This window comes from Acanthisitta chloris, unplaced genomic scaffold (genome assembly GCF_000695815.1).
Source record: "Acanthisitta chloris isolate BGI_N310 unplaced genomic scaffold, ASM69581v1 scaffold24615, whole genome shotgun sequence".
In the NCBI taxonomy this organism is placed as follows: Eukaryota; Metazoa; Chordata; class Aves; order Passeriformes; family Acanthisittidae; genus Acanthisitta; species Acanthisitta chloris.
Genome location: NW_008673643.1, coordinates 90810 through 105851, shown reverse-complemented (window position 1 = coordinate 105851; position 15042 = coordinate 90810). Strand labels below are relative to the sequence as shown.

The following is a 15042-nucleotide window of genomic DNA, read 5'->3' as shown; positions in this document are numbered from 1 at the left end:
AATTGCTTCATTATTCTCAACTGTGAACAAAATGACTGTTGAAATGTATAACCTATTTGGAGGGCAATAAATAGCAAAAGTTTAAAATATATATTTCTTTCAAAGAACGTTCTTTCAGTTTATCTTTTTGCTAAATTTTTCTCCTCAAATCAGAACATACTCTTCTAACCCATAATAGCAGCAGGGAAGCAGAAGTCTGTTCTGCTGTTCCTTAACTGTACCTGCTTCATAGCATTCTGAAGTAAAACCCTTGGTAAAAATTACCAACCAATTAAATTAGCTTTTGCTTTTTCAGTCAACTTTCGGACTCTGCCTCTGCTAGACGTTCCAAAAGTTAAGGAGGTGTCTTCAAACAATAGCTGCCTTTGCTCCTCCTCAGAGTCATCTTCATTGTAAAAGGCTGTCCTCCTACCCTGGTTTCTAGTTCTCATGTGAGGTTCAGAATCTTTAAGCTCTTCAGACCCCTCGTCCATAGGCTCATCTGTCTTTTTCCTCCTGCTTCTTGTTTGCATTTTAACATTGGCAGGAACTAGGAGGTCCGAGCCTGGCTTACGGGTCTTCATCTTCCTTTTTGGCTTTCTACCCCCACGGCCTTTTTTTTGTAACAAGTCTTCCTTCACATTATTTTCAGAAAGAGAATTGCATGCAGTAGAAACAGAGGCTTCCTCCGGTATGTCCCTTGTGGGCTGGATTGTATTCTGCTCTGCAACCTTCTGCTGTTCAAGAAGTTGTAGCTTTTTTGGTTTCCTGCCTCTTTTCTTGTGCACCACCACCTCACAGCTACTGTTATTAGTCTCCACCTTCGGTTTCCGTCCAGGACCTCTTTTAACTGGAGGTTTCAAGGGCTGTCCTCCATGTCCATTTACCTGAATGCTTCCTGATGCCAAGGCATTATTCTTGCATTCTGCTGGAAAGAAATGAGAGTACATGTCACATAACAGATTTACATTTACATTCGTTTTCACACTGCCTTAATAAAACTCTTACTAAAATATCTGAATGGATTCACAGTGATTGCCAATCTGTCAAAATCTAAGAAACCCAAAGTAGAGCTCAAAGAGCTTCATTCCAGTATGCAGTGAGGAGTAACTTCTAGTTGGATTTAGCACACAGTAGCCTGGGGGGGAAAAAAGAAAGAGAGAGAACAAAGGGAGTAGCTCAAAGGTTTTTCTTGACTGATAAAATGCCAGTGGACAGAACCTCCTTTTTCATATCTGCAACAGCAAAAAGTTGCTCAGGAAGCATTACTGCAAGGGTCAGGAATATTTCACAGCAGGTCATGTCTGGAGAAGTAAAGAAGGTTCTTTCAGCCTGAGGCTGCATCCTTTATATGCAATTTGCACAGGTTTCTCACACAAACAGACATGCAGAGGAAGGTATTTTCTTGGGCACTTTTAGGGGTATGAATTTTCATTAGGTGAGTGGTACTCAACTTCCTCAGTGGGGAATGCCACAAGGCCTCTCAGGAAATGTTCTGACACCACAGCCCTTGGTGGTCTAAAATGTGGCCAAGAACAGGCTCATAGCCAGCAAGGTAGTTCATCCAGTCCTGTGATGGAACACCCAAGCACCATCAAACACAGGCCCACAGTGTCATGAGAGTGGATGTGCAGGAGAGACAGGACTGTGTCAACAACAGACATCTCCAACACAACCAAACATCCAGTCCAATACCAGGTGCATATTTGTGGCTTTGTGAGAAAGCTTACAAGAAACAAACAGATGACTTATCAGACCACAAGCTACTTTTTCAGAAGCATGGAGGAGTAAGAAAGAACAGATATCCTGGGGGAGTGAAGGACTACAAGGAGTTAGCAGATTAATTAGACGTGGCTGGCCCAATTTGCAGACTAGTGTGTCTCCATCTTCAGAGAAAAGACGCTTAGTGGATCTAGCTGCTTCAAGCATCTTTGTAACAGTTCAAAGCTCCTTCATAAACAGGAAAGCTTTTTGACTAGGAGATCTCATTTCAGTCTCCACAGCAACTTTAAGTTTTAAGGTATTCCGACATCAAAAGACCAAGTAAGCTCACCCAGGAGATTTCATGAAACTAGGTCCAGTCAATCCATTCAAACACACGAAACAGAAGCAGTAAACACTGCACAGTTCTATTCTGCTGTGGCAAAAAATGAAAGAACAAAGTTGCAGCTGGGCAGCTCTGATCTTTGTGCTTGTGGCTGTGCAGACTGTCATCACGCTCAGCGTTACTGACCAAATACAATGCACAGAAATTTTACAAGGTAAACCCACAAGGTTTAAAACGTGACCCTGCAGAAGACTCCTTTGGAATTGAAGAACTCCTAACATGACATTTGTAATAATTTAAATGAAGGTACAGACATGCTAACATGCCAAAATCAGCTAGACAACAGTTATCACACTATGGAAATGGTGTTAAGAGTAGCCAAAACCATGTTAATTCATCAAGAAGGAAACCAACTGTCCTAGGTTATAATGTAGGGTGTAACCAATACTATGTATTCTATTATCATCTTCACAAGCTGTTAAAGCAGGTGGGGCAGTGTTCATCACTCCTACCATGACTCATCCCTGATAACTCCCTCAGGAGGCTATTTCTGTTTAATGGGCTGTCAAGGACCCATCGAATGACCCATAGAATTACATGTCCCATTGTGAGATGCTTCACCCCAGGGGAGGAGCCACAAGCATTCCCACCTGGATATAATCTGGGGTTTGGACCAGCACAGGGAGCCCTTACCTACTGGATTCCCAGAGGACAGGAGCTACCACTGGACCTTCAGGTGAAGACCAGATCTGACAGGGTGTCAGGTTGCTTTCTGACTCTGTCAGTGGTTTCTTTTTTGTACTGTTGCATTTATTTTTTTGTTTTCGCTATTAAATTGCATTTGTGACTTGGAGTCTCTCACTGGTTTGCTTTCAAACCAGCACACGAACTGTGACTGAGTTGTTCCATTAGACTTCCCTATTCTGCTAAATCATAATGCATACAAACTTCCCCACTCCCAAATTACCACAACTGAAGCACAACACAAGTCAGTATATCAGTAACTGGGGAGGAAGTTCCAGAGAAACTCAGTACCTTGTTGATTAACAGTGGAAGATTTTACTTTGCGCTTGATTTGCTTCTCTTTTTCGGGATTTTCTCTTGTGGAGTTATTCCTAGTGTTATGACTGTAATCAGTTTGAGTAGGGTTTGATACAATATTCTGATTCTTGGAATGTTTGGTTGAATTCTCCAGTACTAGAAGGACAAAAAAGAAAACCTCATTATACAAGTCAAGCAATTTATACCACGTTCAATCCTGTTGGGCTAAAATGGAACTCACGTTTTACTACAAACAATTTGAATCAGTGACTCAGAAGGGAGAAAGATTCTCCAATAAAACAGCATAGCCTAACTTGTTCAGTTTTCCTCTGAAGAGCTTCAAAGGCCCATCAGCTTGAAAACTGAACCAGTCTTAACTGAGACAAATATATTAGATTTCCAAAAAGTCAGTTTTATCTTTAAAAACATTCGCAGCTTAATTAAAATAGAATAAAGACTAAAAAACCAACTTGCCTGACTTTCCTGACCCTGCAGTGATATTAGGCTTGGTAATTAAAGGCTTTATAGTTAAAGGCTTTGCTCCTGAAGAAGTAGATGGTTGCTCTGTAACAGCCACATCTGTTGTGCTCCTATTGCTTCTAGTCCGCACAAGGGAAGAGGTTTCAGCTGCTTTTCCATTCATCTGAGGTGGAGCATGTCTCAGTGCTATTGACCGAGCAGGGACAGAAGATGATGAGGTGGCAGAAGTTTCTGCCTTCAGCTGAGGTTTGATTAATCTCCTCTTCCTTTCAGGGCTGCAAAAGGAGTAACAATTTGTATCCTGGATGACAACCTTTCCATGGCACAGGAATAAATTAAATTAAATGCTAATGTCTGAGATCGTGGCAGTAAAACAATCACCTCCGTATGAAGGATGTTAAAAACATGATATTTGCTGTGAAGATTCATGTGAGTTGTGAGCTTCTGAAAAGTGCAGTCTTGACCATAAATACTACAGTTATATGACAAAGCATGATGCCACCACTATCCTAACGACGCTGTTTTGCTGTACGAGTTTAGCAGTTATTTGAATTTCAAGCACTTACACTAGGATAGCTCTAAGTAAAGTTTAAAACTCTTCCACATCATAGGGACTTGCATGTCAAAGCTACCATTCTGCAATATAGGGAATAGCAAAGGAAGTATTAAGAAAAAAAACATACTCTATTGTTTAGGTATGTCAAACTCGCACAGCATTTCATGACTACTGCAAAGGAATTAATGTACCTGGATGCAACACTACTGGAAACTGAGCTGCTTCTGCTTCTTTTTTTCCTTCGTTTCTTTATTGTATTCCTTTTATGAAAGCGCAGGGCAGATTTATAATCTGATAAAATGGAACTTATGTGCTCTTCAAAGAAAGCAGAAAGGCGCAAGCTCATGCTGTAGATCTAAAAAAGAAAAGCCAGTACACAAGTTTGATACTTTTCCAAACCATCATTTTACTAATTTATCATTGAACAATAGCTAGAAACACAAAGTGATTAATAGGGAAATGTTGCAGGGAAATTTACAGTCTGTTTCAACAAATTTACACTAACGCCTGTGTAGGTTTGCTTTAACCATTTTCATGGGTTTGAGAAGCATATTACAACTGAAGATGACACACAAAAGGAAAAATTAAGCCTTTCCAGAATTCATCCCTTTCTAGCTTCAACTGAAATCACAAAGAGAGACTCTTAATGTAATTTTACTGTATCATACCTAGGGTCAAGAAATCTTACATAATTTTATGGATGAATTTAAGTTGCTTGTAACAGGTACAATCAATGTACTGAAATTACATGGGTGCATTTTTCTTCCTTCTTTTTTCCTCTCTAGCCTTGGGTGATTTACAGACACGTCCAATCAGTTTAGATCATGACTACTTATCTGAGCACAGTTGCTACTAATTCTGAAAACAAAAAACACTAAAGTGAACCATCCAGCTGCTTTAAGAGGAGACACAGCACCCTCTTAGAATATGAAACACAAAACCAATATTGAACAGTTGCCTACCTAATGACACACCAAACTATCCGAGTGCCAGATTCAATAGTAAGTTTGACAGATTCTGCATGTGTTACTGGAGTTGGCATGCAAAGAAATTTGTGTCTAATGTGCCAAGGGAAAAAAAAAAGCTGACAGGTTTAGGTTTACTGTTCAAGAAAGCATCAGTGACGTGGATTTACTGTTCAGGAAAGCTTCAGTGGCATGAAGTAAGATGCTAAAAATATCTGCATGACAAGTCACAGTAAAAACATCACTGTTAACAGCTATGTGTTGCATGCACTGAAAGCACATAGGTTCTAGAATATTAAAATTCTTGACATCAGAACCTTCCACTTCTAAGTAAAATTTAAAAAAAAAGGAGGTAGAAGTTTCTTACTGTACCAGTCTGTTTGGAACAAACATGAAAGATAGGAAAATGTCAGAAGAATCTGTGACACCACACAGAGCTAAGATAACGTTAGGTGTGATGAAGTCAAGGAGAGAAAGAAAAATCACAAACAAATCCAGAGCTGCCCTGACAGCCCTTCTGTTTGATGCACCCAAGGACAGTGTCAGTAGTGAGTGGGACTGTGCTACTGACTGAACAGAGAGTAGTCACTCATCAGTCCCTCTTGCTAATCACCTACTAAGAAATTTGTCCCCAAGTTTTAAAACAGTGAAGTCCTAATGACTAATTTGATATTTAGAACTGGCAAACACAAAAGCTGTGAACAATTCTAGTCTAACACCTAACACAATAAGCAGAAGAAAAGCTACACAGAAGGCTGAACATGTGTCAGTATGCATGTACAATTTCACAGACACTGCACCTACTACTAGCAGGGCATGGCACTATCAGCCCAGTAAGAATGGCTTTGTAGGCTCACACTTCATGTGAACAGTCCTGTTCCCCAGAAATCCCAAGTGCTTCCTTACAGTCTCACTGCCAATGGTGAACAACAGAGAAGTTCAGCATCCTCTACTGTCTGTACCTGGATATTTCAGGTTGGGGCAACCTCCAAAGCGAAAGGGCTCTGTGTATGTTTATTTTGAGAATCTAGCTTATTCCCCCAAAGTATCAGTTAAATTCCACTATTGCACACATAAACATGAGTGTAAAGATCCTTTCTTCAACGTGGCTCTCCCTTTAGATCCACTTTCTAATATTTACTTTTGAAACACATATGCAGATGATCAGAACTTCTGGCATTTAAACAGCATACATACCTTTCCTTTAAAATACCAACCTACAACAGTTCCTCAGAAATATTCATGTTTGAAGATCAGAAATAATCAAACTTGTTTTTAAAAGTAATCATTTACACCATCTCTTCTGTCCTATTTTTTCAGATATAAGTGTTCTTTCAAACTACAACAGAAAGTAATGAAGTCTTACCCTTGATCTTTTACTCGGTGTATAGGCCTTGGAATTGCTGAAAATAAGTCTCACATCTTTACATAACTCCATTGGTGACTCATAGTTGCCAGCTTCCAGTGTTTCTCTAACAGTAGCAAAATCCATAGGAGTGTCAATAATATCTCTATAATCCTGTTAAGAAATAGCAAAGCAATTTATTACAACTTTTGTTCCAAGTTTTAGTGTATCATTTTCATTAGGATGCATTTGGTCAACCTGTTTAACCCAAGGGTCCTCTTTAAATAGGTATGGAAGACTGCTAAAGACATTTTGCCCCCTTCCACTCAAACACAACCCAACTCCTCACAGACATACTTGGCACAAGGATAGCAGCAGTGACTGAGGTCAGTCCAGGGGGTGGATTTTCGATTAGACTGTACAGGGATTCCCAATCTCAGGGACTCATGAGCAGCAGCCCAGAGCCCTGTCTGGACCCAGAAGTTCTCAACAGCCCATCAAGCAAGCAGGGGACAGAGATGGGAGCAACACGGGAGATATAAACAGCTCCAGGGAGTGAGTGACCAGAGCACAGCAAACAGGGCAGGCAAACAGGATGCAGTGCAACAGTTTGTACAGCAGTTCGTGTGGTCAGGGCGAGCAGGAAGGTGTGGTCTTGCTCCCATCAGCTCAGCAGCTCAAGAGGAGAGGTTAGGTATGGTTTCCACTTGGCAAGGTGCTAAAACCTCTGCAGGTGCCAGGAAGGATGTGGCAACACAAACTGAACTACCATGAAAAAATGTAGGGGTCCAGGTATGGGGCTGCAGAATCTGGTGATGGCATTGGAGAGCAGCAGAGGTAACACCTGCATGAAGTGTGAGCAGGTGGATGATCAGCTCTGCATGGTGGTACAGCTCAAAGAGGTGGAGAGGCTACGGAGCATGAGGGCATCAGAGGAGGAGACAGAGTGGTGGAGCTTTTCTTTTCTTGCCCTGAGGCAAATGCACCAGCCAGATGCACCTCAAGTGGTGAAGGATCCTCTCCCCTCCCCACAAGTTATGATATAGTGACAATCATGGAAACATGGTGGGATTGCTCTCTTGAGTGGAATGCTGTAATTGATGGCTATAAGCTCTTTACAAGAGACCAAGTCTAGCAGGGCACCTCGTCTTGGGGCTCATCGCTCTCTACAACTACCTGAAAGTGGGTGCATATAGGTGGGGGATGGTCTGTCCTGCCATGCCTGTAGTTAGAGGACTAGGGGGAACAGCCATAAATTGAGACCGGGGAGATTCTGATTAGAAAAAAGGAAAAATTTGTTCACTGTTAGAGTGGCCAGGCACTGGAATAGGTTGCCCAGGGAGGTGGTGGAGTCCCCATCCCTGGAAGTGTTTAAGAGGCATCTGGACCTGATGCTGAGGATGTGGTTTAGGGCTTACAAACAGAGTGGCAGGTTAATGGGTGGACTCAATGACCTTAGCTGTCACCTCCAACCTTGATGACTCTATGATTCTATGACAGAATCAAGGTTAGAAGTTAAGCAGTAGAAGATTTAATTCACTTTGTGAACAGATTTACTGAAACAGATCTCAGAGTTGTGTGTCCTAAGGCTTGCATTCCTGACACAGTGTCATGAAGATAAGAGTGATATCTTAGTGTGTCTGCAAACTTTCTGGGTGGCTTAACAGCTCAAACTTAGGACTAAGCCTAATACTGTTCTTACATATTGGCTTTAAAATATGAAGTATGAATATCTGAACCTGATCAGACGCTTAGCACATCCCTTCTGAAACCTGAAAATGAGACCTGACAATTTAGGAAAGTAATATTAAAATATTGAAAAGTCCACAGGCTTAAACAGGATCCAGTTCAAGCCAGTGACAGAACCATTTTTCTTGGCTACGGAAGAAACAGAGGAATATGCATTGGACAAAAAGCTTAAATGACAAAATTAACCAAAAAGTTAACTTAATCCATCAGAGCAAACAGAACCTGCAGGAGTGCCTAGGAATGTCAGACAGGTTTGTGACACCAGGGAGCAGTGTGTTTCATGCCTAAGCCTACTACAGTGCTCTCTATCAGCTCATTTGAGGATCTCAAACACAGAGAGCCACTTGTAGTTGGCCACGGCATAAAGTTTAGGTTACTTCAAAAATAACAGTGCCCAATGGCTGCAGAAGTGTCAAGACAGACCTAACTAGTGACTTCTGAAAGAGAAGCATTTCTTTTCACTAATTGAGATGAGTAATTTCCCCCAAGTTAATCACCTGAGAGTGATATTTTAAAGAAAAACTTCAGATATACTAGAAGGAAAGCAAGCCTTTGCTTTGTTACTTAAAGTTGTCATATGAAATTTACTTTCAGTTTTTATACTTCTCAAATGAAAACAATGATCCCCGACATCACATGCAACAACCAAACATATGCATTTCATACATGACCATTTTTCACTCTGAAAAGGAAAGACAACTGTAAAAGCTGTAATTTACATAAAAAGCTGTAGTTTACTTAACAACATAGGCATCCCTGAATAAAAGTGTTTTGCAACTGAAGTATCCGAGAGAGCAGAGAAGAATAATTTGTTTTGGAATTACTTTAACAAGATGATAAAAATTATCAAGCAACAACGAAGCACTGAAAAAAATTGTGTCACTACAAGTTCCAATTGAAAGAGCCGGAAAAATGGTCAAAGTTGAAAAAAACCCAAACAACACATCACCTAACAAGTGGTTTATAACCAGCCTTTTTGTTCTAAAATACTCACTGGATATTCAAGAAGATCCACTGGTTGTCGAAATGGTTCAGAGTCTTCACACTGAAAAATGAGATTCAGCAGCTCCTGGCATTGCTTCTTCCATGACTGAATGTCATACGACTGAGCTCTGTTACGCAGCCGCCGCTTCGGCTGATGATCCTGAAATGACAATATTGCCTGGTATATATTACATAAACTAGCTGCTTGTACAAAATCTAATGGGAAAAGCACCCCAGAGGATATACATGCATTCACAATGTGCAGCAGCACAGACAGAAGTGCTTTTACATTGCACAGCTCAGTAGAGCAACACCACAAAGTCAAAACTTTCAAAAACCTAGTATTACACAATAATAAAAACTTTTCCAGTTTTACATTCCATTGTTTACAAACACGTTTATAATTATTTATAGGACCACAAAATATAAATAAAAAACCCCAAACATTTACCTTTCTTTTTCTAGTGGAAGTTCCTGGCACATTTGTATCTTTCTCTTCTTCCTTTGAGCAAGATAATGAGTCGCATAAAAAGGTTAAAAAATACAAGCATATATGAGTAGGTGAGTTCTTTTATACTTCATTTATAATCTGAGTCTCCACAGTCCTACCCTGGTCCCTCTTAGAAACATTTCATGTGACTGTCAGTTTTGAGAACCTCTCAAAAGTCTAAGCAGCATCTAAATTCTCCAGCAAACCAGTAAAGCTCTCTGCACTAAAGGAAAGAGGAGGCTGGATTTTTAACCAGTTTCTCAGTTGGCAAAAAGAAGCATTTTATTGACAGAAAAGTACTCCCCACTCCCTTACACAAACCAGTACTTTGGCCTTCACCAGGACCAAGACAGTAGTCCTGTTTCTCCAGTCTATCAATGCCAAAGTCTAAGACACAACCACTTACCTCATCAGAGTCAGACAACACTTTCTTCTTCATCGCATTGTATAATGGAATTATGTCATAGCAACTCTGGTCTCTGTGGAAAAAGAAATACACACTAACATTTATTTTCCATCTCCACCTATGGAATCAATTGTAATTTGCCTAGGATAAGGAAAATATTTATGAAGCCATTCCCAAATGAAATGATAATGTGTTTAGTGCTATATGGATACTGAGGGACTGCAGTAGTAAATCAAACTAATCATCTGCTCAAAAAGTTGTAAAATATTATCTGCACTATGTAAAATATAGACCACTTAACAGTCTCAATATTTTAAAATTAAAAACCATAATCCTTTACCGTGAATTTATCAGCATTAGAAAAATGCAATACTATGCCACACAAAGGGCTTTGGTGCACATCTAGCCAATGTATGACATTTGAAATGCAATGTTTGTTTGTGAAAGGACTAACACTGCTACTGTATAAACCCACTTAATTAAATCAGCAAAACACACACTAATTTTCCATTCTTGTTTATAACAGAAAAAAACTCCTACACCTAAGGCGTTCTACTGGGAAAAACAAAAGTGGTTTGTAAAACTTTAAACACTTGTAACTAAACATTCAGCAACTCCACACTGGAATCATAATCCATAATACAGGCTACTGCAATTAGCACTAGAACAGCTGGGAGAGAAGATGAGAAAAAGACCAAGTAACATCATCACTCTCCCCTCCCTATTTTCATCTTTTTAATAGACTTAGGTAACTTAAGAGACTAAACCTTAGATTCCCAGAGGCATCTAAATATTCACTCTCATGAGAACCATGGGCTTTGCTTGCCATAGTCTAAGACTTCTACCCTACAGGTAGAACCACAGAAATAAAGACAAGTCTGGGCTTTATATGAATTGTTAGTTCACTTAAATTAGAACATTAATAGACACAAGCTATAGGCCATTATTAAATAAGAATTCCAGCATGTTGCACTAATTTAGCTAAGCCAATTAAAAACACACTTTGAAAAACCCCGAGCTGCTTAATTAATCAGGAAAAAATAATGTAGGACAAAGATGTTAAAGAACAAAATTAGTAACAGAGAAGCCCTCCAGATATATATCTGCTCCTAATGGTGCATTTCACTAAAACTTAAGTTCTGAAGCAGTTAAGTATTTTTCATTCTCCAGCCAATATCAGAAATCACAGGCACTGAAGATACCAAAGATTTATGTATGAAGGCAAAGTCCTAGATTTTCAAACACAGTTCTAATAGTTTTTAAGAACACAGAACAAAATAAAAAAGAACAAGATTTAATTTAGCACTGAGAAACTAACTCAAAATTTCATGATTTTTGTTAAACTAATGAAGTATCTTGCTGTTTCTACAAGGTGGGAACAGCAGCACTCACTGTGTACAAGCAAACGAAGGCAGTGTACACAGTAAGCTCTTACCAACTTAAGTCTGTAGATGTGTCAACTGACTGAAAAATCTTAACCATTTCTCATAGAGTTTTTCTACAGACAATAGTAAAAAACAACATTTGAAAGACAACTACTATTTCTGTCGACTACAAAGCCTCCAATTTTTGCTTTGCATACATCTCAAACACAAGTTTCAATCACATTATAAATTGTAATCTAGACTTTAGAAGTAAAAGCCCACAATTACGTTAACATAGGCAGCATTCAAACACAAAATCTTAACTCCTAACTTACCAGTAAATATATCTACAACTCAGAATCACAGAATCAGTTAGGTTGGAAGGGACCACAATGGATCATCTGGTCCAATCTCCCTACTCCAGCAGGGCCACCCTGGAGCACATGGCTCAGGCTCCATGAAGATACTAAGACCCTTTTTTGTCATTTAGGAGAAAGTCTCTCAAAATAAAATGCCATGCCAATCTATGCCAGCCAACATATTATAGAACTTCATCTCATTTTGCAAACTTATGAATTCTTTGTCAAGATAAGCTTTATTCTCTTCTGCCCCAACAACAGACAACAGGCTTATTCAAGCTGCAGAACTATCCCCCTTTGAGATTCAGATCCGAAAAGGCTAAATACCTTGGGGTAAGAGATACAAATAACAACAGACCGACTAAGCAACTCACTTTATGAAGTGCAGCAGAAGATCTGTGACGAATTTGGCAGATTTGACAATAGGACTTCCAGGTTCATTAAACGTGCGAGTGTTATGTTCGATGTACCTGACTTCCCACATCAACGAAGAAAGGCGCCTGCAGAGCAACAGTTGGGGAAAAGAGGGAGGAAAAAAAGAAAGACTTGATGTCTAGCAATGTATATGAACATGGGGGAAAAAAATAGTGACATGCTTGTTCCCATTCCCATTGTCTCCCAGGCCATCAGAAAACACGTTTCCATACGCTGCCCTGCGTGGCCACAGAGGCAGCTGCCTCAGGCTTCCCCTTCTCATGTCATTCCCTTTGGGAATCTGTACAAATGGCTTTGAGAACACACAGCTGACACCCCGCAGGAAAACTCAGCTGTGAAGCTTCACCTGTTATTGTTTCTTTCTGATATCCATAACTCATCCTATATCACCTCTGAAGTTGCAGTGGAGGATGAACAAAATAGTAATGAAAATGTTTTTCTAGTCTACATTTTCCTGACAGATAGACAACAATCAGATCTCCTCACATGGGTCTGACTTAACAACCTAACTATAGAACAGCCACATTATAAAAACTGATGCACAAAAGCAAAATAGATTCAAATCTTAAAAAAAAAGATACAATAGAAATAAAATACATACTACTTCAAATAAAAACTCTGACAGCACAGAAGTTACAAATATACACACAGTCTTCTGTTATACTAGCGAAACATAAGGAAGAAAATGCTGCATAAGTGCTTAGTAGAGTAAAGCAAGAGATCATTTAACATGTTTGGCATAGCATAAGCATTTAGATGCAATTTAACAATGATTTGGGGCCCAGCATTTAGCTCTCTACAATATCAGTAGTCACTGGGAAAGATCATATTTTTAGTGCTTTCTTCTGCATTTTTTAGATATCTACAAGCATGCTAAGACTCCTGGTTCAGGACAGAAAAAATAAGTTTTCAGGTAAGCTTCATGAAAAGATATCAAAATCACAAATGAACTGAACAATCTACAGAAGGTAAAAAAAAAAGTCACTGGAGAGCACAGCACAGGATGGCTGCTTATTATCTAACCAGGCCTGGACAGTACTACAAACTAATAAACCCCAATATATTGAAGGTATGCTGATTACCAAAAATAACTGCTGACTCCTTTTGACAAGAGAAACAAAAATCCAGCAAAAAGTCCTCTCCACACGACAGAAAAGCAGTGCATTGTAGAAGTGAAAGCTGGATTACCTCATATCCCACAACAAATATGGAACAATATAAGTGAAATATTGCATTATCATGATAAAAAGCAGAGGTGTTTTTTTTTAAAAAATGAAAAAGCAAATTTAGTTTAGAATTAAAATCTTCATTAAGCATGTATAAAGTACTACAAATTAACTCTGAAATTTGGCCCAAAACAAAATGCTATCCATGTTTTTTCAAAAGAAGTATTAGAGGAACACCAATATTTTGATCAGAAATAGCCCAAGAAGTGAAGGAAACAGTAGTAATGTAAAGGATTATACTGCTACAAAGATAATATTTACTAAAAAAAACCCCCAAACTAACCAACCAATAAAAACCTACAGCAATTGCAGTCACAGTTTAGGAAAACATCAAACAAAACAAACCAAAGGTTTACACTTAGGGATTGTAAGATTTATGTATTTTTAAAAGCACATTAGGAAAAAAAGACTTGAGATATTTTTAGGGTGTCTCTTATTAAAAAAGAGAAACCTCTTTTTAAATTTTAAAGTGGAAACCTAATCCTTTGGACTAAAAGTCACTTTACTAACCCTGCAATTTGAATCTCATATGGAACGAGGAATTTGCATAAGCAGGAATTTGAATGCCATGCAATTCAAAAATACATTCTGGAGAAGGGATGTTCAATCCTTTTTAGAGTTTTAGGAATTGGAAACGCAGACCAAGGATAGAAGATGGAAGAAATTAAAAGCACACACCTGCAGCCATCTCCTAGTTTGGTATTACAAGACAAAGAGCTACCAAAAATACAGCTGACAGTATTCCACAGCAGAAACTGACACTTGCATCTCACCTGTAAAATCTGCTTTCCAGTCTTTGCTTAATGGTACTGAGGTCTGTGGGATATGCCACAACAGTGCAATACATTGGGTAAGCCTGAAGATCCACAGGTGCCACAAATGCAGAAGCAATATCTAGATGGAATGACAAAAAAACCCAGAAAATCCCAAAGTTATATACCACAGAAGTCCCATAGCAGTTTCAAGATTCACCCTCTCCCCCTCTGCAACATATGCTATTTCTTCATTTTTGAAATGCATAGCAGTTTCCTCAAAATAACAACAGTAATTACTCTAGATTTTCCAAATGATTTGTGGTACTCTACTTCAGAGTGCCACTCTCCCATCTTCAAACAAAGCAATGCATTCAATTCTTACTGTAAAAGTTACAGAACTACTTCATTCTCAGGAAGATGTGGGTAAAATCCACACTCAAAATAAAACAGAAGCACAACCTTCTGTCCCTGCCTAAGAGCAAAGAAGCCTTCTAAAACCAACCCACCATAATGCCAGGAAAGTACATGCACCTTCACAAACTTGGTTTTCCCCTCCTGTGCTTACAAGCACCATGGGTGCTTAGACACATTCTTCTAATGTCTTATACTTTGAGCAAATACACCATAATACCAAACCATAAAAGCCCCTTTCAAGTCTCTCCTGAAAGTCTTTAAAAACAGAAAATATGTTGTTGCTAAACAGACTGCTCTTCTTCTAAAAGCTGTTTACTTACTCTTTTGAATGTTCTAGCAACTGCTACTTTGTACCAATATGCACCACACATGCTATAGCTGAATCCCAAACTAAGCAGTATGCCACACACCATAATGCAGAATGTAAACCCATTGCTCTGAGATGGC

At 39.2% G+C, this 15042-nt stretch overlaps 1 protein-coding gene across 1 annotated transcript in view; it reads right to left on the bottom strand.

Moving 5' to 3' along the window:
* Positions 1–260: 260 nt before the first annotated feature.
* PHIP (pleckstrin homology domain interacting protein) overlaps positions 261–15042 on the bottom strand; it is a 105537-nt gene continuing 90755 nt past the window's right edge. Inside the window, exons 28-37 of the mRNA XM_009075035.1 lie at positions 14200–14320; positions 12140–12265; positions 10043–10115; positions 9598–9648; positions 9157–9306; positions 6435–6587; positions 4295–4458; positions 3542–3822; positions 3062–3223; positions 261–907 (exon numbers count right to left, since the gene is read on the bottom strand). Coding sequence (XP_009073283.1) covers positions 261–907; positions 3062–3223; positions 3542–3822; positions 4295–4458; positions 6435–6587; positions 9157–9306; positions 9598–9648; positions 10043–10115; positions 12140–12265; positions 14200–14320 — 1928 coding nt within the window. The remainder of the gene's footprint in view (positions 908–3061; positions 3224–3541; positions 3823–4294; positions 4459–6434; positions 6588–9156; positions 9307–9597; positions 9649–10042; positions 10116–12139; positions 12266–14199; positions 14321–15042) is intronic.